General features: G+C 33.8%; 1 protein-coding gene across 2 annotated transcripts in view; it reads right to left on the bottom strand.

Moving 5' to 3' along the window:
- The window catches only part of LOC149790721 (chitin synthase chs-2-like), a 44,353-nt gene extending 20,605 nt beyond the window's left edge, over positions 1-23,748 (bottom strand). For both annotated transcript variants that reach the window (XM_089972770.1, XM_089972771.1), the window contains exons 1-18: positions 23,674-23,748; positions 23,172-23,257; positions 18,153-18,500; positions 17,345-17,492; positions 15,963-16,167; positions 14,461-15,174; positions 14,012-14,093; positions 12,019-12,112; positions 11,506-11,624; positions 11,052-11,128; positions 10,537-10,653; positions 9,871-10,004; positions 8,843-9,092; positions 7,500-7,700; positions 5,588-5,985; positions 4,540-4,704; positions 4,027-4,214; positions 1,270-1,472 (exon numbers count right to left, since the gene is read on the bottom strand). In XM_089972770.1, the coding sequence (XP_089828896.1) occupies positions 1,270-1,472; positions 4,027-4,214; positions 4,540-4,704; positions 5,588-5,985; positions 7,500-7,700; positions 8,843-9,092; positions 9,871-10,004; positions 10,537-10,653; positions 11,052-11,128; positions 11,506-11,624; positions 12,019-12,112; positions 14,012-14,093; positions 14,461-15,174; positions 15,963-16,167; positions 17,345-17,492; positions 18,153-18,500; positions 23,172-23,257; positions 23,674-23,733 (3,589 nt within the window). In that variant the 5' untranslated portion in view covers positions 23,734-23,748. The remainder of the gene's footprint in view (positions 1-1,269; positions 1,473-4,026; positions 4,215-4,539; positions 4,705-5,587; positions 5,986-7,499; positions 7,701-8,842; positions 9,093-9,870; positions 10,005-10,536; positions 10,654-11,051; positions 11,129-11,505; positions 11,625-12,018; positions 12,113-14,011; positions 14,094-14,460; positions 15,175-15,962; positions 16,168-17,344; positions 17,493-18,152; positions 18,501-23,171; positions 23,258-23,673) is intronic.
- Between the last annotated feature and the right edge of the window lie 1,749 nt (positions 23,749-25,497).

Below are 25,497 nucleotides of genomic sequence, written 5' to 3'. Positions count from 1 at the left end.
TAATCATTAATATGTTGTATATTATACGATGCTAGTTAGGATTACTATATTATAAGTAATACAGGCACCACACTAAATTAGGACCGATCTGCAACATTTCCCAAATGTAATAAACATGTTCACGATTTCGCAATTACCCAAAGTATGTCGATCTAAACGATTTGTCCGCAAGCATTGCAGGACAGCTGGCAAGTGTTATTATGTGCACTGCGTACCTCGCCCAGCTTACGAGTGTCTCATCGGCTGCTTATTGTTTGACTCATATTACGACATGGTTTATTACGATATCTTTTTGCTAAATATGTTTGACAATGACACTACAATATCCATAGGATCGAAACAATATTGTTTCCTATGGCTATATACACGCTTTACGAAAAGAGTCGACAGTGCAACAAGAAGAACTGCCTGTACTCACGGATGAGATAGTCTTTCGAGACTATAACGACTACGACACTATCTAGTAGTTCACAGACTTGAAACAGTGTTTGGCTTGTAAACAGGAATGCTATTAATCAAAGGTTCAGTTAATAAACGTGTTTTGCAAATGTAAATATTGTAGCTTGAAGGAAGTTTTGTATTTGCATTATCACTAAATCAGCCGGTATATAATGTTGAGAGATGTGTCCTACGAAAAAACCTCAGCGAAGTCTACTTTTCATACGGATACCTGATTCATATAGATATTAAGAATACAATCAACATAAAACAATCTTATTGCTGTTAGTTCCCACGTTCGCAAATTAGATAAAAATGTACAGACAATAAACTAAATTACGCTGTTTGCACTTGTAAAATGTTGCAGCCGTTTTTGGGTCCAACAACAGATATTGCAAAACGTGTCTAGTAAAAGCTTGACAATTGTTTACACTCTTCTGGTTTTGACCCAAAGAGGAAACATTTCAAAATTGTCATAGTCTATCTAATTATATATCATCATGGTTTATATGACACTTCATATTGGTATGCTGACTTTTGCCCAGCTTTTCAATCTGCGTATATAAAATGGAATATTGGTCAATGAGCGGGAGTGTGTGTGGGTGTTTGTGCAATAAGCATGTATCATAAGTGAAATGAAATACAGCGTTATACTGCTACCTTAATACCCAAATTGTACAAAGTAAAGAAAGTTAATAACTGAACATAATCTGTTTTGCATTTGAGAGATTCATGAACATCTCTGTTCAAATGCAATGCATATATCGCCCTACTTTAAGAGCGGTTCCAGTTTGAACATATAGTTATGTTGAATGACACTGTGCATAATACCTTGACGTTCTTGTGGAATTTCGTCAGACAGACTGTCTTTTTGTGGCATCATTTCTGTCACCGCCGTTGTGTCCTTATTCCCTGGTTCAATATTTTGATCTGCATTACTATTTTGGTTACGTTTCTTACGGTGGTGTACGTATGATTCTAATTGTTCCAGTCTTCTTGATGTTTCTTCCGATTGTGACGTGCAGCCCGAATATCTACGAAATAACATAAAACGCCTTACAAGAAATTATCAAAAGAGGATTTTAAATTAAGCGTATATTTCGTTTTGTGTAAGATGAAGTTAGACCAGCGATGCTCAGTTCCCCATTGTATATGTCATGCAAAATCAGGCTGGTATTTCAATCTGTACATTAACTTCCTGCATCGTCCTAATGCTTTGAGTATAACCTTTTTACCCAGAATGATTAGAACTACTATCATCAGTAAATTATGCTTCCATCATTTAACGGGATTAGGTAGAGTACCTTTATCAGGATTAGGTAGAGTCACTAACTAAACCACAGATGTGCAACTTCCTTCCGCTTACGAGCCTGATAAACGATTTGAATGGCCACACCCTACGATGCAAATAAGAGAAAACCACGTGGATTAGACGTAAGGTGCCTGAACTAGACAGTTGAAAATATTTGGCAGCAGTTTGTGTATGTTATATGTAAAAATGATTCTTGCATATATATATATATATATATATATATATATATATATATATATATATATATATATATATATATATATGCGTTTGCCTTGTTGTCATATACAGCCAATTACTTTAGGACCTTAGGAATCAGCCCAAGTGTGATGAAATGTATAATGCCGGGTTTACTTTTAATATTATTTGAAGAATTGCTCCCATTGCACTAATGTGAAGATGAAATACTGTGAGCATTTCAGCTGTAGCTATAGCTCCCACCTTACTTTTCTCCTTTTCGTACGTCGTCCGAGAACTTGGAACCAAATTTATTGTGTCGCTCACTCCGCACGTGTACACTGGGATGTTGATGTTGAGATGTCACAGGGTCTTTCTTATATCTAGAACCTACGCAGGATATAGGGTTTTGAAAACTAAAAGCGCAGTGTTTGTCTGGTCATTCATTTTGGCAGACATTAACATAATGTTATTGGGAATGAAATTAGTTGCCCTTGCCCTGCTGTAACAATTATAGCTCTAGAACAGGTATCCGGATAGCATAAGCCCAACCGCTTCTTCAATCGCAGGCTTGGTCTGATTGAGGGCTATCTTTACCAATAAGTTGTCTGTTACTGTAGCATGAACCACTTTTACTTAGAGCATCATTTTGTATTCACCCTGGATCTTTACAGTAGTTATCGTAGGTGACCTTAGTGAGTCACAGTGTTGTTGTTGTTGTTGTTATTGTTGTTGTTGTAGGGTTTAACGCCATTTTCAACACAAGATATGCTATACATGGCGGCCAGTATATCTGATGGAGGAAGAAACTTGGGAAACCCCACCAAGAACCACCGACCCACGAGAAACTACTGGCAAGCATTCTCGCGTACCCACGTTAGCCGAGCCTGCGATTCGAACACACGCAGAGGTGAGATGGCAGCGATCAGGAACGTTGAGCGCTTTAGACCACTCGGCCACTCGGGGCTCCGAGCCACAGTGAAATGCATTTTCTTGGCAGTGCAAAAAATAACCCCTGTTTCCATAGGAATTTTAAAAGAATACATTTAAGAATGACTGAAAAGAAGGAGAAACCGTAAATTGATGGGACTAAAGTCTGTCAAAAATATAATATTGTTGATATCGGGACAAGAAACCGGAAAAAGAGACCTGCCCACTGAAAGAGGTTAGATGATGACTGTGTGATAAGTTTCGTATTCTCCGTCTTTATATTAGGAATTACCTTATAATAACTTTTTCAGTTGCTCACAAACCTTCATTCGATTTTTTTTTCTCAATTATTTATGTTATACAGATGGAGTTCCCTCCAGGGAGTTTCAAGATGTGCCCGTCCTTCTACGTTAGTCATTGTATATAATTAATTGTCATATACGCATTTGCCACAGAGTTAGAAAGTCACATGCTTAGGATTTTTAAAAAAGCATAGTTAACATACAGAGCAACTTCTTCCATAATACCAAACATTAATTTATTTTATTTATATCACGAGACTCTCTAATATAAATATTTCATACAATTATTTTTCAGCGTGTAACGTAATGCGTATAATCTAGGATAAACGATACACGTCAACATTGGAAGCAACATAGTATTTGTGTGTATCAAGCATTTAAAGATGATCACTAAATTCTCTTGTGACAATTTTGTATAAATTTATCAGACTTTCAAAGCAAAATATATGCATAAGAAAATCTCTACACAAATGTGTTCTTACAGGAGGTTTTGATGTGAAACGCTTTCTTCTTTCCGCAATTATAATTAAAGTAAATTCTTAATGTAGGCCTTATGTTACAAGATCCAAAGCCAGTCTGTGTTTGGAAGATACAAGAAAGAACGTCGTTAACTGACTGAAAGTAATTAATCATTGTCAAGCCTAATTAATTAGTAATAAGCCTTTGTGTAGATAAATGGTAGAATTTAACCTAAAACCTACTTTACAATGTTATTGCTGTCCCGGTAGAGCACTCCCGCTTGTAAATCAATATATCTGGGATGGCATTTGCAAATGTGCATCTACACAGGTCTTTATTCTAACAACAAGTTTTGCAGCATATCCTTTAAACATTGGCAACTGGTTGTCGATACCATTATGAGTCACTCACCTCAAGCCTAACCAATTTGAGACCAATCCTGTCATACTCTTGTCCTTTGCCATGGAAGAGTTTTCGCTTGACTCACGTGTACCCCAAGAAGTTACATTCAAGTTGCACAAAGCATAGATAAACATTAGCAACGACGCTGTAGGAATTGCAACGAAGAACAGGAGTCCGTGAATGATGCAAGAAATTTCCTGCAACGAAATAAGTTTTCCTTTATATATTTACGTATCCTTTGTGGTAATCAGTCTCTTTATATATCTGCACTAATGTAGTCAAACATTATGTTTACCAACTGTACTAAACTACTTCAAGGGACTATTTCAAACAGGGACATCGCTATACCATAGTGTACTTGTTTTATATTGGCAGTGACATTTTCATTGTTTCAGCTACGTTGGTGTATCTCGATTTGAGTAAACAAGTCATTATAAAATGAAGCAAATTGCTGACAAATCAAAGCATCGTAATCTAACTATGGTTAAGCGGTCCAAATATATAATGTGAAATTATTCTTACCTGCGGATGCAACACAGCAGATATGATAAACACTCCAGCAACGAATATGAGATACACTGTTGTGATAGAGCAAATGCCTTTTTCGCCAATATGTACAGCCAATCCGACGATGGTGATCATCATTACAAGAGAGTAGCATATCCCCAGGAATGAACCAATCTTGACCTTTTGTAAAACAAAATGCAAATAGCTTCATTTCTGTGATATATTACGACGACTTCCAAAAACATTTTTTGGGGGAAATGCAAACAAATGTGGAGAATATGTTTCCATATTTTATAGCTTTCGATACGAGGCCTTATTGCTGAATACGCCGGCAAGGATTTTTATAATTTATAGTGTATTTGTATGATGATTTTAACATTGAGGCATATACATCACATTACATTGCAATTTTACCATTTCGAAATTCTTGTTTTTCGCAACAATCAGTGAACAAGAATAAAACCATTGAGATAACAAGTAAACCATTTGATTGCATTAGCATGTACACTTTATTATACGTTTTCATATTTTATTCTATTTCATCCCTGATATATAGCACACCTTTTGTAACTTGTTTTTGCAGCGTTTGAACAAAAGCAGAACAAAAGAAATGTTCAAGAGAAACAGTTATAGATCCTTTAAAAATACATTTGCTAAAAACTAATATACATAAGTGCCTCATATTCGTAGAGTAAAAACAAATGGAAATATATATTATCTTCTCTTATTATTTATATTTACCGACGAAACATCGAAACCACCGACATCATCATAAATCATGGTTTTGATTTTATGCTAACCATGATAATATCTTCCATTTGTTTTCATTGTTTCTGTTTCTTTTTACCTTTAGTTCAAGTTTGTGCTCTCTATTCTAGATTGCAACGATTAAGCAATCTGCCAGTGGAAAATATGTGTAATCCATTTTACTTTCTCTCTCATTCTCTCTCTCTATCAATCTATCGATCTGTATGTGTATGTGTGAGTGTGTGAAAGTCTCTTATCAATCTTTTTCATTATCAATACCAATTTATTTAATCACACAGCCGATATAAAATGTTACCTGCGTTTCACAGCTCAAATTGAGGGCAATAACAATGAAGATCACAATGGGAATGAGGGTGAGCAGGAGGGCGGCCCAGTAAGGAAAACCAGGAAACGCCACGTTAAGTGCATCAACCAGCAGAAGAAGTATTGTCCCTGGTGTCAAGATAGATGTTATCATTTGAAAAGCCTGGTAGAACATGTATCCGTTGGAAATATTTGGGTTTGTTTTCACCACATGGCTCCAGTTCAACAGCAGATCCAGCATATTTGCCACGGTCGAAGGAGACCATCTGCGCCTTTGGTTGAAAAACTCGGAAAATTTGCCAGGTGCCTCTGTAAATGCGTCTGATGCAGCGACATACTCAATCATGTAACCTTGTTGAAGAAGTAGGGTGCACAGCCATCTATCCTCGCCTGTAGTTGGTTGCAGATTAACATTAAATCAAATCTAATCCTTGTTTCGTGCACTTATATAATGCAGATATTTTGTTATGACAAGTTCTTCTGTAAGTTAAACAATGTCACTAAATGTGACTAATTAGTGGTAAACAATGGATAACAACTCAAGGTAAAATGCAGTCCACATGCAATCTGGATGGTTAGTGGGACCATATTATTCGCCACCTCCCCCACGCAGCTCCCCCTTGCGATTGTAAGAGAAAATAACATTACAGATATAAAATAAGCGCAAATTTTACAAGCTTAGCCATTATATTAATTAAGTTATAATTTTTAACCTTGCTGCCGCTCCGAGGGTTGGGATGCTTTTATACTTTCATCCTGTTCACGTTTCGAACCAGTGAAGAGTTTTCAGTATAATCAAGGGTCTTATCATTGTCGGTTTTCCTTTCTTGGGGACGTCTTTTTTCATTGAAGGGTGATGGTCTTGGGACCACACATGAATAGAGGTTCATTTATTTTCATGTAGTGTTTGCAATGTCTAGTTTTAATATTTCAATAAATCAATTGAACCAATGGAAAAACGGCTAGCCGTTGAAATCTTATGAAAATTTGTTCAAGTGGATGCAACTTCCAAAGATACATAACTTATTGAAGACGATGGATTGCATCACTACTATTGTCTGAAAGAAATAAAGGCAGCCACGCAAAAAATGGATGCCGTTTTTAAAAAAGCAAATCCAGTTTGATTAGAAACGCGAACAAGACATTGTTATTGACTTCCTGGAGATTAATGCTTAGAAATTATCATTTCAATTATAGTACGAATTTATTATATTTGATCATTTTTATATTATTGGCGCTTTTTGTTTTAAAAGTCATTAGAATGCACACATTGCCGGGGGAGCAATCTAGTAAAATAATAGCAAATCATAAAAACTAAGCATATTCACCAAGTTCATTTTGGGTATGAAATCCATTTAATTAATCTCTTCAAAAACTAATATATGAGTGCCGATATCTATGTCAGGTGAATGTATTCCTTAGTAAGCTGTATAACTTATATAATAGGAATTGCTTATTTCGTTTGTTTTGTCAAAGATGATGTCAGTGAATAACGCACGTTTTGGCGGGATCTAACTTGTTTTTGCACGTATTGCGTGACACTTCTTTTTGACATGAACGTTTTTGCAATTGTTACATTCAGATTTTTTTACTATGTCAAGGATAGTTTTCAAAGATTTAGATTCTTGCTGCCCTATGTTGTATACTTGCTTAAAAACGTTGTTCTTTAATAGAGCGAACAAATGTCATCATTTCTGTATTTACTGGAATCGTTTCTTAGCATGACATTCAGACCTATATTATTTTCTAAAATCGTTAAGAAAACAGTGGAATGTATTTCAGTCTGTTGCAATTAACACGATATTTAAATTGAATTTTTGCAGTTTAAATGTTTGCTGTATATGAACTAGTACCCCAGAGGCAATTAATGCGATTAATTAATGAATCTGATTAATTAGGTAAACCTTGGTCACATTTAACATGTTCCATTGCTGCAGCTGCAGGTATTGTATAGACCTTCATAACGTTATCATCCATTAAAGCCGATCCCCTGAACAAACTAAAACATCCGGGACTACATAAGACACCGCCCAGTCTGTCTTCTGCTGCTTTTTGTAGCCAATGGCACATAGCATACTCAAATTTCTGATACCATACCATCGGGCCTGGAAATACATGATCAAAGAAAAGTGTCTATGACTTACCATCCACGCTTTAGCTGCATGTAAGTCATCAAAAGTATCCTGAATGAATCTAACAATGCCAAAACCATTACGATGAATGAAAACTACATTTGGACTCTTTCGGATCAGAACTTGTATGGTTACAGTAAAACTGAATATTCAATAGCACTAATGTACTGCTAAAAATAAAACATGTAAAGAGATATTAGATACGTGCAATATATGAGATAATAGTATAACGCACTCGGTAATAATTTGCATAGTGAGATGAGAAATAGTGCACACAACAAAACGTACACAGGAGATCAATTGCATCTTTGCTTCCAGAACACTGTCCCCGCCTTTGAACAATTTCTAAACGCAAATGATACTTCCTGCGAGTTGCATTTCACTTGCGAGTCTACGTAACACAAGTAGTGACATCCTATGCGATACCAGTTCTTGAATCATTACAGACGGTTAAATAACTGCATATAGCACGAGGATGACACCAGGAAACTTTGTATTTCGCCTTGCTAATAATTATATTAAAATCCACCATGCCTTGACAAAATTCAGTCCCGTGTTGGACATATGTTCTTTAAATACTGAATTATCAGATTAATTCTACAATGCCTAATACAAAATATGTACTGTCTCCTTGACATACCGTGTTCTGTTCATAGTGTCATGACATGCCGGAATTACGACACAAGCAAAATGGTAATTATGTTTTCAAATTCGTCTTTGAAGTTACACGTTATGAAATGCACCTCATTTGTTGATCGGGCTTCATACAAGTTAGTAAGCATTTGCTCTGTGAGACTGTTGGCTCATTAATAGTTTTGGAACACTAGACATGTGATGATGATATACAGAATCATTCAGCCAAGTACGTACTCGCTAATATATTTGGGCCAGTACAAACATGATACATCTTTTAGTGCCATAATAAAATAATAGATACGTTCTCTCGTGTCACATATAACAACTGCATCTAAAAGGTTTTAAAAAAGTCAATCTGACCAATGTCTCCTGTGAATTTAGTTGCGAAAACTCTCTCTCTCTCTCTCTCTCTCTCTCTCTCTCTCTCTCTCTCTATATATATATATATATATATATATGTGTGTGTGTGTGTATATTACCATTTCCCGTTGGATGGATTCTGCCGCACGCAGCTCCAACGTTTGTATTTCTTTTCATTCTGTCCATTAAATATTCAACTGCCTTCGGTGTAAAGTCCACATCCCCATCCAAAGCTAGAATATAAGTATTCTCAGACTTTTTTTTGTATTGATCGGTTTCTACTTTTTGTTTGAAGACATCAAAATCCCCAGCTTTCGTGAATTCACTAATGTTCAGCTTATACCCTAGGATATAATACATGTACATAACCTAAAAATAAAAATAAAATTTGAATGAGAACAAATATTATAGGAATATGTGAGGGTGAATTTTATATCTTGCTCTCCATTCGTTCAATCAAGTGATATTGTAAAATGTATAAATTATGTTTTTATTTAATATCCGTTTTAATTACTATTAATATCAGCATACTTTTGGGGGTACAAAGTGCTGCAAAGATTACTTTGGATTAAAGCTGTGTCTAATGGTCGAGGTCATAACCTATCGTACATTACAATACTCTATTTATATACCTAACTTTTATTACTCTACGTTTACAGTTCATAATTGACAGAATATTTACTATAAAACATACTACTACTGTAATATGGGCCCCGGGTGGCCGAGTGGTCTAATTTCTGACCTTATTTGCGTTGGTTCGAGTCTCTGATTCTGCCAACTTGGATATGTAAGAAAGCTTGCCAGTAGCTTCCAGTAATTCGGTAGTTTTTTCTGGTGGTTCTACGATTTTTCGCATACTAAATACACTGGCCGCCATATATAGCCTATTATACATCGAAGAATGGTGTTATTCGTGGTATGGATACATATAACGCTTCAATCCTATATAGATCAATTACGAGCAAATTATACTGAATACGTCAGTTATTATAAATGGGACATAAAGACACGATGTATTTAGAACTACAACATATCTAAAACAATTTGAGTATGACTGCTTTACCTTGGATATATACTCAGCACATGTCTTTATTAGACAAAAGATTTTATTCGTATGAAAATTCCTCCAAAATAACGAAAACAGTACCTGACTCCATCGTTTTCTAACGCGTATCTTAGATTTGTCCTTTAGGTGTGCAACCATTTTACTTCCAAATGGCAAAGTCCATGTCAACTTTCCGCCGTAGACTGTTTTTATTTTGTGCTTCAAACATGTTTCATCTCTGCAAAACATCACTAGTATGAGGCAAGTCAAAATTATATTTATTAAATACTATATTTACATTTATCAAATTCGTATCATGCGACTCTTTCACGCCGTCATGACACCTTTACATGCGTTTCTGCTAGAGACATGATTGACATTTAAAAACAAATCAAACTACAAAATAATATGTGCATTAATGTGGATGGAAAGGTAACATATATATCCACCTTTTTGCAAAATTTGCAGACAATTATCCAAGCAATTACACCATATACATTTCGTCAATACGGCTTGCATTTGTTTGAAGTATTGTCATAAAAAATTACAAGTTTAATGTATAATTATTGAACATTTCTAAGTAAACCATTTATCAGGAGAAGCAATCGAATTAATTACAGCTGAAATGTTCACAAAAGACAGAAAAGCGTGCTAGTTTATTTTGTAATTGCAAGTTGCTTAAACCTGTGTATCATTTGATTTTGTGCTACAATGTTTTAGTAATATAATTCTGAAATACTGTTATAGTTTGGATTAACACAGTCGTACTTTTTGTCGTTTCCTTCACAACTTCGATTAGGTTTCTCACATATTGATTTAATTCTAATACTTCGCCTCGTTTAGGATCCTCCCCTATGATGAATGCATCGTCAAACATTATATGCACTGTAAATATAAGTACATCATTCGTAATAGGCATATCTGTATACGTTTTCATCGACATCATTATGAAAAAGGTCCATTAAGACATTAGAATTGTATTAGTCACATTGATATGTTTTATGATCTTATTGATATATTTTCGTGATCTTATCTCAAAATATTCCGCCCAGAGCTATAAATGTATGCTTAAAAAGGTAGGTAAATATTTTTTAATATCACAAGTCCTGTTTGAGGGTATTAACTTTTATATTCGTCGTAATGGGTCTGATTACCGTTTCTATGATTTTTCATCTGATACAGTGGAAATTAACTGTTACAGGTTATATATATTTACCATTTATTGATACAAGTAATTGGGTTTATTTCCCGAAGTTCAGCATAACGGAATACACAACACTTACCTCGAAAAGTAAAGAAGTCGTCATAGTCGTCAACAACCTCTTTAAATGTTTGCCTCCTCTTGTGATCAGCGTCCAGACTGAAATTTTCCAAATCATGTCAAAGTTAAACGTTTCAAAATCCCCCTTGTGGAGACATTTACATCAATTGCGTAGATAATACTATGAGACGCCCTCTCCATCATTTAATGTAGATGTCCAGACTTTTTCAACTTTGCTAAGAAAGAATCAAATGTGAATGAAATTATCCACTCAGTAGATTTGCTGTTTATTGTTATATTCTGAAATATGCAAAAATATAAAAAGACGTGCTTGATGAATATTCGCTTTTGTCAAACATTCAGATGAAAACTCTCATGTATGTTAAATAAATAATAAAATATCATCAAGGTCATGTAATTATGAACATGAAGGATAGTGTATTAGATTCAACCAAGTAGAAACCTAAAATGTCTACCTTAAAATCGATTTGATCAACTTTTCCATCTCTTCCTTTGTCTCATGCCACATTGTAGCACAAATGTATAGACGAGGATGTTCTATCAGTGAGTCCTCACAACTCATGTCTGTGGTATTCTAAATGTAAAGAGCAATATTATCGTCATTTTGGATTCAAAACTGAACTATACAAATATAGACTACCAAATAATAAGATAAATCTTGAAATGCAAAAATTGGCATACTAAGATTTGCAATATTTGAAATATCATGTACTCGAAGTCCATGCTAGAATATAATACATAATACCGCAGAAAACATAAAAAACTCGTACCTTTTAAGAAATACAGAAATCGTAATAAAACCGGCTTTACTTTATATTTACACGTGTCGTTTTCGGCGTCAAATAATTCTTAAAGTTTTTTTCAGCTTTCACGAGCGTTTTCTAATATAATGGGGTATTGCCTGTCACCCTCCTTATTTAGCGAAATTAACCCAAGACTGAGCTAATGGAGAAAGATAAATTGCTTACCTGATCTTTGCTTTCTGTTATCTCTACACGTCTGATGTTGAGCTGCATAGACTGGACAAGAAATATTCCACTGTAGAGAGGCTTTGTGAACAACCTAAATATATGAGCTAAGTCACATGCATTATATATATATATATATATATAATGTGATCATGTTTGTTTCTATGTTCATAGAGACTCGATTAGTATAACATTTTCATTATGGTGCAATCAATGTACGCTATGAGATCGTAAACACAAGTGGTCACATGCTCTCACTATATTTAAACATCTCCTTACTTAAATGAAATTAATTTAATCTAGCTGGAATGAAGAAGTCGTGTTACTAAAGTGTTTTTATTTGTGGGTGGATGTTTCTTGTAATATCTTCTTTAAATTATTTCTAAAGCATGTAATATGAATAATCATTTTAAATTCGTACTTATACCACAATACTATAAACTAGTGTATTTTCTTTAACGGTTCTGATACGATAATGGATTTCCAAGAGAAAAACATGTTACAGAAATAAAAGAATAATAGGGACAGCAGCATAACGTTGTATGTTATAAAATATTATTTATAACTTATTTTAGAGAAGAAAGCTAAATTATTCAAATGAATATTTTCGCAAAAAGAATGACATTAATTTTCAACCTGTGATGTGCAACAGGGTTATTCAAAACAATTAATTCATTTGAAGTATATGAAACAAGGGTTTTACAAATAAAATATTTCTGTCTTCAAATAAGCATGGTACGTTACTAAGGCTACATGTTAATGCAACGACTCATGAAACAATACTTTTGCTTTTATTATCAGCTATGAATTTAAAAATTCTCAGAAAAATCCTTACAATTCAATAAATATGTGGTCACACAGAACATGCAAAATGTTATTTTTGTAATGAAATAACTCGCAATATATACGTAACAAACTATAGGAATATCGGAGAATATTTAAATAGCAGACACTCACTATATATATATATATATATATATATATATATATATATATATATATATATATATATATATATATCATACTGATACAAGCTAATAAACATATATGGTATGAAAGAACGTATGACAGTCATAACGAGAGCAATATTATGTTTCCATATAAAATCTCCAAATTGAAACAAATAGACACTACACTTAGTGTTGTCTTCCTGGAATAATTTGTAATACTAATGGAGTTTGTGTCATTTTGTGCATTTTATATCTGTAACAAAGATCTAGTTAGAAATATACATAATCAACAGCTTTAGGCTAGCTATCAATAACATTATGCATATTTGGAGACCATTTGCTATCATAATCGCTGGTAAAGCAAACGTTTATTCCGCTGAGATCGGGTAAAGCATGCTAAATTTACTATACATATTATCTAGACTGATGCACTTCCAACTGTTGGTATAAAAATGAGATTTTATGTCAAAGAAAAGGGGATTTCCTTCCTGAAATCTCATCCGATGTTATTTGATTTGTCAGAAAAAGCAATAGGTAAGTAGATTACATGAAATAAAAGCTATGCTCAAATAATGGACATTTTCAGACCAATAAGTATACACTTACAGTACCATTAATGTCATAATACCAACTGACTTTGTATTTCAATTTTAAGCTGTATACCTATAATTCAGTTTTAAAGCAAGATCACACAAACAAGATCGTAAAAACTTAATATTTTTAAAACAAAAGAAATTATCAAAGTACCTTGATAGTAAACCAATCGTTGGAAATGAAAAGAAATGAAAAGAACGGAAAAGTACTAGCCCAAATAGCAGTAAACAGCAATTTAAACATAATGCATATATACGCGCGCGTGCGTGTCCATTTCCTTTGTTGGGAACAAGAACGTTTAATAATAATATCATAACCGGTACATTCGGGTTCAAGTAAATTTATGAGCCATATATGGAGACACATGATTGTGAGCATCATTGCATATACGTGCAATCATTTCTCTATTCATGTACGGTGTTCTCGTCTTTGAGCCTGTATGTTCTTACTCTAATGACGTCTGAAGTCGCACATTTCTAGGTTTCCAAATGTAGAGAGTGATGAGCACAAACGAAGCGTACCCGCAAATCCCTGTAAATATAATCGCAAAATTTAATGCAAACAGAGTGAGTAGATTAATATGTAGAATTGCTTATTTAATTACATTATCACAAAATATGCTCGTACAATTAAGAAGAATGGGAGTTGTTTTCTTTTTAAATAACAGAAGATTTGTATGTAATTGGTATTTTCATATTGGCATACAATGTTATCTTAAATGTAGCTTGCCCCACTTAAGTGTTTATTACTCGAAATGGGTATTTTAATCATTACTAGTACACATCGGGGGTGTTCAATTTTTAGAGCTAAAACAGATGTTTAAGTTGGGAAAAGTGTTGTTTACAATAAATATTTATATTGCAAATTTTGTATGAAGTATTCAGTTCAAAATACATACCGGATACAATTACCATCCAATAGAAGGAAGTCATCAAATATTTGGATGCAAAAGGGACATCATTGCTCCATTGAGGATAAGGTAAATCGCAGACCGAGCAGGTGTCTCTGCTTTGGATCCATACAAGTGCTGCAACAGCAACGAATGGGGAGAGCGCTAGAGGAACTGAAACGCATGGAACTTGGGCAACAATGTTGAAGCCTATCTTGACAGCTCTGTAACAGAGACCGCTACAAACAATGCCCACCGCAGCAGTAATCATTGGCAAATTGTAATGACATGAACCAAACATACTATTAGACGTAAGCAACGTGTGTCCTAATATCGAATTCGCTGAAGCATTTGTGTTTAGTCCGAACAATGTCTGAACGCACTTTTCTCCTTCCACGCACGATGCCCCAAAAAGAGTCAATGGGAAACAAAAGGTGATAAATATTTTCCAGCAGCTCATAATAACTCTGTACTTTGACAACAGATTGCCGGTTTCCCCAACGAGGTAGCATATCTTACCTCGAATGTGTCGTATGGTTGCCTTTACGCGTGAGGTTTCTTTCTCAACTATTCCGCGTTGATCTTTTGTTAGATTTGACCCAATGTTTGGCGAATTTTGATACCAGTTGCATGAGACAAGAATAGTAATTACCAAAAACAACAGTGGATGTAGAACGTTCGCTTTGGATCTATTCTCCAGCGCATAATAACTAGAGGCAAACCCTGAAAAGAATGTTTTACAAAATTAATAGGTTTTGAGTTCCTCTTATTTTTTAAGCGCTGAAGAAAACAACTTGTGCGACAGAAATCATTATATTTATGTGTATGTAAACGAAAAAACAGGACAAAATTGGACAGCATAAATAGTATCCATAATTTTGAAACGAAATGGTAGTTTTACACATTAATATCTTCGCTATCTTGATGTAAATAAAGCTTCAAGCAGATCTTCCCACAAATTATTTAGTGTTTGGCACAAATTATAATACAGGTTTGAAATGAGATAAAATCGTAATGATACCATCATATGTGTGTAAGGTTTACAGGAAGCAGGCTTAATCATGAACAGTTTCACTTTTCTCCAAAATATGAACTTATTAACCAAGTCCATCAAGCTTTCTTCATCTATACGCCACTTGTTGTAATCTTCATTGATGAATGCTTGTCTATATTTTTTAAATGTTTTGAGCATTTGAAATGGACGGAGAACAGTTTGCGGGTAGTGTCCTTAACTTTTTTTTCCCACAACCATTTTGAAAAGAACTTTATTTAAATTCAAAGCACATGTTAATTGCTGTCACGAGCCAATGACGTTGTGATATTTATTTCTGGAATCTGGCGTAATTTAGGTGTGTTTAAGAAGTTTATCTAATCCTTGAAGTTTTCAAAAGCAAACTCACCAATACGTGTATGGACAAATTGTGAGGTTCTATAATCAGCTTCTGCACACCAGCAAGCTTTACATAGCTGACTTAACATTGGAATGGATAATTTAAATATGTCATACTCACCAATACTTGCCAACTGCAATATAAAACCGATAACGTTGACAACCGTGATCCTAGAAGTGCTATAGGTACAACAAATGCCAATAGCTCCAGGAGTAAAGGCAATGTTAAAACTGAAAAGGATCACTGCGATGGGATCAATGTTCGGAAGCAGGACAAAGGCCATAAAGCAGAGTCCTATGGAGTCTAAGGTCTCAAAAAGCATGACCTAGAATTGACAAGTATAAACATTATCATGGGATAATGATGCAAAAACACATATTACTGTGGCAGTGATTATCTGAAAAGAAATACACAAGGAAACTACCATATTATATTTCTTTACCTGATACCTCTATTCACATTCTACATTTTAAGATAATATAAAAAGTAAATAATGTAAACTGTTTCAAAGCATAATGATAAGTGCATAAAGTTGGAAACGTTAACTTTGAAAGATAGCTTAAATCCTTGGTGATGTTGAAACAGAGAATGGATTCTGATAACAAATAACACCCATCTTACTAAAAAATACTAGATCTCTATTGGTCACATGTTCTGAAATCGTAGACTAACATATTATATATAGCCTAAACCGTTTCGGTAATGTATTTTGATTCACATAAAAAATGTAACCATATTTATCATAACCCATGAACTCTATATTCTGTATCAAACGTTGGTGCAATACTCAAGAGGGTTAAGCGCAAAATATATGAATGAAGTCATGTAAATTAAATCATGTGTAAAGCATGACGTCATTTCCAATGACATCAAGCTAAAGACAATTTAACTATTTGTGTTAACAATTACAGCACATTTAAAAATCGCATTTCATCGTAAATTAACAACTGTCATACACATGGGATCACTCTTATCACTGCGTTTAATGGGGACGAAGGGCCTGTGCCAATGTAGGCTAAGGTATATGTGATGGGAGTATTTCCTAAGACAGCAAGATTCATTGTACTTTCCAATTCATTTTCATTACAGGCCCACGATTTCATATTAATATAGTTTTGTAATACATATTTTAATGTCAGAACCGATATGTTGTCAAATATATTTATCACAACCGAGTTTAAGTAAAACTATGCAATTAAAACATACTAAATATAGATACGTATAACTGCGCTTGATTTGGATTGATCATGAAAATATATAGTACGTTCATGATATTATTGCAGAGCAAACGCATTGCCTTTAAATTAAAATATTAATCATGAAGTTTCAATTTTGTCAGTATGACCTAATGATATATCCAATAATTGCAGTAAACGTTATACTCTTAATGCAATGCTGAATTCTAACAGGAAACAATCATTGTTATTGCTAAATAAACTCATCCTTTTCTCAAATACAGTAATATCATATCATGTATGCGCTGTTTTCGTCCCAGTTCTTACCCAGATAACTCCTTTCCATCCTGGTTCTCGACATTGTTTACCAGTTGCCCATCGCCATGTTCTGCTTATTATAGTGAAAATGTATGGAGCGATGATGATCAAGAACATAGCCCATATCCATTGGACGTCCATCTCGTTACTTTTGTATCTAACATAAGATAATATTCTGTGGTAAAATACTTTAAATAAACATAGTTAATTTAAAGTGCTAAGACACTCAGACCAGTCAAAAGTATTACCTACATGCATAATAGTTCATTGCACCACATGCGGTGGACGTAACGTGATTGATATCGTTTCACAAATTTGTACATAAAAGCGACATGAATCTGCCGAAAACGTTGCAACAATGTGACAGTGTGAATGTATCTGTGCTGTAGCAGCAGAGCAAATAACATGTTTGTTTAGCTTGATAATTTGAGTTTTAAAATGATATCGAATATTAACAGAAGTCTCGTCTTTTAGCATAAGCAAACTTTAATGTCGTTGGAAAGATAAACCCCATTAATCTTCTAAAAATCTCCAATATAAAACATTTATCTCTGGTATATAATATTAGTGAAAAGTCTTTTCTATTCTGATTTCGATAAAACGTTTCTCCATCTTTGTCTCTAAACAAGACCAGGGTAAGTTTTCAACATATTTCGCCCCTTTCGGAGATCGTCCATATGTTGCTCGTTATGTTCCTTATTTATTCCACATATTTTGGTCATTATAATAGTTCATCCCTTTCGTACGAATATAATTATCAAACTTTGATGATTTCATTTTTGTTCCTTGGAAAATACAATTTAGAATTGAGTTGTACCTTAATGAAAATCCAGCAGTCTTTCGCCACCAGTTTTCTTGGGTAGAGTCGGAGACCGAGCTCTGAGTTAAATTAGAGCTTCCTGACATGGTGGTTGTCATACGTGATTTGCACATAGGTGGCACCGATGTGATATTCGTCCTTGCGATACCCATAGGTGGAAAAATGTTTGACACTACGAGAACAAACGAAAGCTGTGAGATGACAGCCGTTCCAAGTGCGACTAAGAAGACAAAGATGCGTACGATAACTGTGACAACTTTATAAAGACGTTTCCACTTTTCTTCACTCGGTTCCTCATGGTGATCCTCTTCCCGTGTGTCCTGTGCAATGTTCCAGAAGTATTGGCTGCCAGAAAAAAAGAAAAACGCCATATTTCCTAATTGTAGCAATATATCTCACAATGAAACTAAACTCATAAAATATTACTGTATTTCATAATGGGAACGTTCATGAAATTCAGACTGTCGTTTGCTCTTCAAAAAGTTTAGTTCCAATCAGAATGAAGTATTCATGGTTGTTCATATGTAGAACACCTTCATAAGAGTAGTTTACATGTTGAAAAGTTGAAAATCCAACCTATTTTTTAAGATATAGCATTGTGTTTGTACCTGTTCAACTGTACATTGAAAGCATATCTATCTATCTATCTATCTATCTATCTATCTATCTATATATATATATATATATATATATATATATATATATATAACACATGTACGTATATCATGTACTCTGTATCAATGACAGAACACGCGATGCATACATTTTTCATCGAAAGGAAAAGAGGCTTGCCGAGTTTCCTTTTAATGAAAAAGTTATACAACGTGTGGTGGTATATCAATGATACAGCGTACACACTCTACGCACATTTTATTTATATCACATACAAATTCTTACATTTGGCCTTTGAACAGAGTTTAAGACTGACTAAAGGCAAACTAAGTATTGACTGAGTGAATGAACTCCTCACATCCCAAGTGTGTCCGCCACAAAATGTAGTTCTATGCCGTTTGTTGCTATTTATGATCACCATTGCATATTGATTAGTTGATAGTTTTCTTTTTTGAGTTTCTATTTTTATTCATTTTGATTAAACTAATATAAAACACACTTATGATTTAAACATAAAAGATGTTCTAATCGAAGAATGTAAAGTACTACAAACACATGATTAGCTACGTCATTCACATGAACGCGCAGGCATACATGTACTGGCTTATGGAAATTAGTGTGGAATAGAAACTAAGGAAAATTACGAACCAACGAAAGATAATAACATTTTAATATATTTACAGTTGATCTAAGTTATTATTCTGCTTTAATTAACATTACTACTGACCATAAAATGCCCCCTCTCTCTCCTTTGGAAGGTTTGATTTAACTTTACCATCATTCATAGGTCCCCTGACATCGTCGTATGACACAAACAAAAACCTCTAACGTTCGTCTTTTCATGGATTTTCGCCGGTATCTTGCTACGATGGTCCTGGGAGAGAGAGAGAGAGAGAGAGAGAGAGAGAGAGAGAGAGAGAGAGAGAGACGGACGGACGTACGGGCAGCCGCCGTTTGGACATTTTCTTATTTGATTAACAATAATCGAATTTTCGAACATTCTAATAGGTTTTAAAAAACAGAAACAACAACAATAAAACATTAAATACATTACAATAAGCGTGCCTAGTAACCGACAGATTTTACTTAGAGTGTCGACAGGCTATCTTGCAACTATGTATCATTGATTTTATGAACACTGTAGATAGATCCCACGGAAAGTGTAAACATAACGTTACGACGAAATATATTCCTGTAGGTTATTTGGTGTAAGTTCAGTTTTTTTTTCTTTCTCTCTCACTCCATAGTTCTGCATATGTTGCCTCTTTTGCATGATGGGGAGAGGAGAACGGAAAAAAGAAAGGATTACGATGAAATTGTGTATCATGTTAAATTCATTTAGAAAACGGGGACTATTAAGAGTTTTTAATCGTTATTTTCATACGTTATTATTGATTAACGAGTATAAATTTATCCTTGATGTATAGGCCTACAGTTGAAATAATGTTTATATATTCGTATTATTGCGCCATGAGCGGATCACAATTTGGTATACCAATACTATTGGTATATTAATTTGTTTTATACCAACACTTTAAATGCCATGTTGATTTGTGATATATATATATATATATATATATATATATATATATATATATATATATATATATATATATATATATATATATATATATATATATATATATATATATATATTGAAACGGTCATTGTGAAAACTTTATTTGTTAAAGAAATATACGATTCTTCCTTCAAAGCATAATGAAAATATTCGGCTTCTGTTAAGTCTCTGGTTATTTGTGATTCATTTCCAGTTTTTGGAAGATTTCTGCATATAGTTTACACTATAAGTTACAGAGATGTTTATAGAAGGACAATATACAATGAAATATATCTCTGATGTACTGACAATTTAATGCATTGGATCCATCTTTATAAAACGGGTACTAATTGCCGTTACACCTTAAAACGTTTGTGTGTGTGAATACAACTGAAAAGCTCAATTTATTACCTGGATCTTACATGGTAATGCATCATATCAACGTCCAGTTATTCTCTTCGAAACGTGATCCATATCCTTATTGTTGATTCATTTACTTTTGTATTTTATTTTCTATTTTCGACAAGTTTGTCAAAAAAAATGTCTTACTGTTGTTTTCAGTAGATGTGTATATGTAAATTTTATCTGACCGCCTTCAGTTTTCTCCAAAACTGCGTTTCGATTTTTCTTCATAGCTCTGTATGTTTATGTGTATGTTACTTCAAAGCTGAGACTTAAATGGCTCATCATGTTATCCAAAAGAGCGAGAAACAAAACACGACTACGACAACTCATACAGGAGCTGAGTCCTTTCATCCACAACATTGTTACAAGTCTACCGAGAACGATATGTGCCAAGGGTGCGGGGGGGGGGGGGGGGGGAGGACGATGAGCTCAATGGTTCAAGTGTTAGCAGGGTTGGATCTTGTTTACTGACTACGTGTTAAATGATTCTAAGATTTTTATCGAAGCCTGCAAGGAGTCTGTAGCTACCGAATCTAAACAAAGCTATCATGTTGTAAAGGATTCTAATAAAGAGTACATAAGTCTGTAGCTATCATGTTGTAATAAAGATAATGCAATGCAATGCAGTGGTAGTGCTGATGTATCCCCTTTGTATAATGCAACCACAAAACCAGTCTACCACCAGTGATTGGAGTTTCCAGCTGAGTGGATATATATATATATATATATATATATATATATATATATATATATATATATATATATATATATATATATATATATATATGAGAACACTTTTTGAGTAAAAGTAATAAGATTGAAATTTTCTCTAAATAGTATTAAAAGTAAGTTTTCATTAAGTTATGTTGTAAGCAATTTTTTACTATTATTGTATTGAGATTAATTTTATATATTTGTGTAATACAACTGTATTCTATTTTATAAAGATCGCGCCTTACGAGTAGGTACAGAAATCCATAAAATACATTTCGCTTGTATCTAAAGGTCAGCAATTTAGATTTGGTGGGAAGCTGCTGAACAGGTAAATTATTAAATCAATAAGTGATGAGTTACGTAGATGATTCACACGATTTCCCTCGGACAGGTCGAGAGCCTTGTTCTGACTGGACTGAGCGAAAGCAAAAACTATAAATAGAGAAGCAGACTTACGAAGAATTAGTTCATTCCTCGAGTCAGAACAGCTATGTCTTTTCCTTACAGGTAAGAATCGTCTGTATTCGCAAACTTCTTTAAAGAATGGGCACTTTTTAAAATTTGAGATTTTAAAGGTAAAGTTCATATTTTTCAAACATTTTTGTGAGTTCTTTCTATTTTATATTATAATATAGCCGAATGTTTGATTGCATTTGTGGTATGTATTATTGCAAAAGATGAATTCGCTAGCAACTTCATGTTTAGATTTAATTTGGAAATAAAAGATTCTTTAAGTAATAATGAGTAATGTTTAGTAACCGATTCCAAATTAGTATTCTATTATAAATTTAGTAAAATACATTTCTTCAAAATGATTGTTGCCTTATTCGCAAGTATTCAATTTTATCCTCATTAGCTATCATGAAGTTAATCGAGATTTAACTATCTGATTTAGATTCTAAAAGGCAGAAATTATACATATGTATGAAATTGGTAAGCTCAAAGGAAAAGTGTAATCTTATACGTATTTCGTATAATTTAAATATAATGGCTTTATAGATGTATGTCTAGAATTTATATATATATATATATATATATATATATATATATATATATATATATATATATATATATATATATATATATATATATATATATATTATTTAAATAAAAGTTTCGTTCCTCGAGTCAAAACAGCTCAGTCTATTCCTTACAGCGATTCCGTACTTCATTCCCCCAAGATATAGCCGTATATATATAAATTTGTTTGTTCCTCGAGTCAAAACAGCTGTCTTTTCCTTACAGCGATTCCGTACCTCATTCCCTCCAGATGTAGACTATCTACACCGTTATGGGTCACACCCTTGTTAGAGAGCCTGAACTCCTTCTCTCTCTCTCTCTCTCTCTCTCTCTCTCTCTCTCTCTCTCTAACCATGGACAAAGTCATTTATTAACTTCTCATAGCAAAAGATGAGAAGAAGGTTATGATACAAACCCTATCATAACAGTTGGGGGAGAATAAACAATTAGGGGAAAATATCATGAGTAAGGGTGTCACTCTGCATAATTATGCTCTACCGAAAAGACTCGCACCAGAACTCCTGCGAAAATCAGACTTCACGCCGCCCTATCAACTCCAGAAGTGACAACGCCACCACATTCACAAGATATATTATCTTATTAGCAATTTTGATTTGGTGGGGAGCTGCTGAACAGGCAACTTATTAAATCAACCACGAATACTTAAATAAAGACCAAAGATAAAAATATAACTTCTTTGTCCATACCTTTTTTTTCTATGACTTTTGTGTCTCTGAGTTTCGTCGACCATTCCAACTTCACTGGCACTCGCAGCTTCATTTGACCTAGATATCTGGAATATGATTAAGCTATTGAATTTTTTATTATTAAATATTTCAAAACATTCCTTCCTGCGTAAAAGTATCTGATACAAATGCATCTTGAGAAAGAAAAAGATTGACATACGATTCGGAAAGAACAGGCTGGTACAGAAATTAAGAACAAAAAGAAAGAAAAAAAAAACACGAAAGGAAAAAGAAGACAAAATTGATAGATAATAGGATATCGAAAAGAGGAAGAAAGAATTACGGTAGAAGAATGAAGATAAACGTGGAGTGAAATAATGAAACAAAGACAATACTAAGGAGGATATATGAATGATCTATTTAAGCGTGTCTCTTGCTGGATGTCAAGGAATATTTATCAATTGATTGTCAAAAGGTAGTGAACAGTCTCTCTATATATTCCTAATCACGACTCAATCCGTACCCGATCCCTTCCAGCATTCTCATTTTCCACTTCCATTCTTGGGTGTCTTTGGATTTCCATTCCTGTGCCAACAGATTACTGAAAAGAATGAAAACGTTTTTAAGAAATGGTAATGCTGCGTACATTATGCATGCTGTAGGTAATATAGCTCTCTCTTTCTCTCTTTCTCACTCTTGTGAATATTCATATAAATAAGAACGAAAATTAAGAGAGTAATGAACAACGTGACAAAATATTGAGATGTATATATCATAATACCAGCATTCTCAAGCATGCATTTTTGTGCAAGCAGGCTTAATGCCTACAACATTATTTTGGTTAGTTAAGAAAGTTATCATAAAACTAAACCTAATAGCATCCGCTATTATATGTAAGAAAGTATAGCACGTGACCACTCTTTGTCTGTTATCAAAACTACTTATCAAAGACTTTCACTGTTATATATTGGACAGGTCAAGGTCTGAAGTACAAAAAGAACTCTACCAAATTGCTTTGGTAGAATAGACTGAGGTACTAATATGATTAGGATTGAAACAAAACATGTTAAAACACAACTTTATAATTTTTAATTATGTTCTATCTGATATCACGTCCGTATATCACGAGTGTATTTCTTAGCCTAAGAACTAAACATATTTTCAAAATGCATACTTCACTTATCACTTATCATTAAGGACCAAAAGCATTTGAACCTATAGGATTTCATTTTAAACAATAAATGAATTGTAACGATAAACAATCTTTCGATTCACGTACACAGATTATATGTACTCTGCATGTTTGTATGAACCTTGATTTTTCCTAGTCATTACCGTGATTAATGAAAGTTCGTGAAACACTATCATCAACGGCATGTATGATTACCACAATTACTACATTACACTACTGATTTTTGTTCTTCAGCAATTACGATTTTCAAATAGGAAGATAATTAGTTACAGTTAAGAATAATAATGGTCTCTGGAACTATCAGCTGATTGCGGTATATACAATGTGTCCGGAGATGATATTTAATAGATATCGATGAAGCTTATAGAAAATACTGGGCTTCTGTTCAACCATCACATGTAGTTTTCGTAGGTCTAATGTCATGACTATTAATAGCACACTGATCTTGAGCAATATAGGTCCAGCATAGCACAATCGTACGGAGTGCGATATGAGTTACCGAACTGCGGTTCAGCAATATATATTGGATACAATTTCAATAAGGTATTTTCTCCCTGATGATAAGATATTTTTTTAGTTGGAAATGATAATTATGTTTGCATAGATTATAGTCTCAAGACGAAGTAGGACTTTCAAACAATTGTCCAACTTCTCCTACAACAAAAACTTTTCCATCAACCTTCCAACTTTCAAAGGTTTTCCAGCAAAATTCCAGCTAAACGGTATTTAAGGCTTGGTAAAGTTCAAATCGGTTCCAGAAGCCAGTACACAGCAAGGAGGCAACAAAGCATGTGAAGCCCAAACTCGTTGTGTATGTACAGCAGCACGTTACTGCCAGGTTGAAGAGTCAATATAGCAAGACATAGGTGTGTGTACTTTACTTTTAGCTTTAGTTATTTCTATAATTTACTTAGTATTTATTTTGCAATTATTTTTTTATCGCATTAACAGTTCGCTAGTTAAATAATTTTAAGATGCATATTGGTTATGCTGTAATTTCAGTATTTAAAGTAGAACTTCACTTTCTCGTATTATTATGACATAACAATTTCTTCCCTTCTAATATCTCATCTAAGATCCATTTTGATGAGTTTGATATATTTATATATGTGATATTTAGTTCCTGTTCTTTGAGAAGCTTTGTTTGCAAGTCCC

This window comes from Sinohyriopsis cumingii, chromosome 10 (assembly GCF_028554795.1).
Source record: "Sinohyriopsis cumingii isolate HCF-2022 chromosome 10, ASM2855479v2, whole genome shotgun sequence".
Taxonomy (NCBI): Eukaryota; Metazoa; Mollusca; class Bivalvia; order Unionida; family Unionidae; genus Sinohyriopsis; species Sinohyriopsis cumingii.
This window is presented reverse-complemented; position numbering and strand designations above follow the sequence as displayed.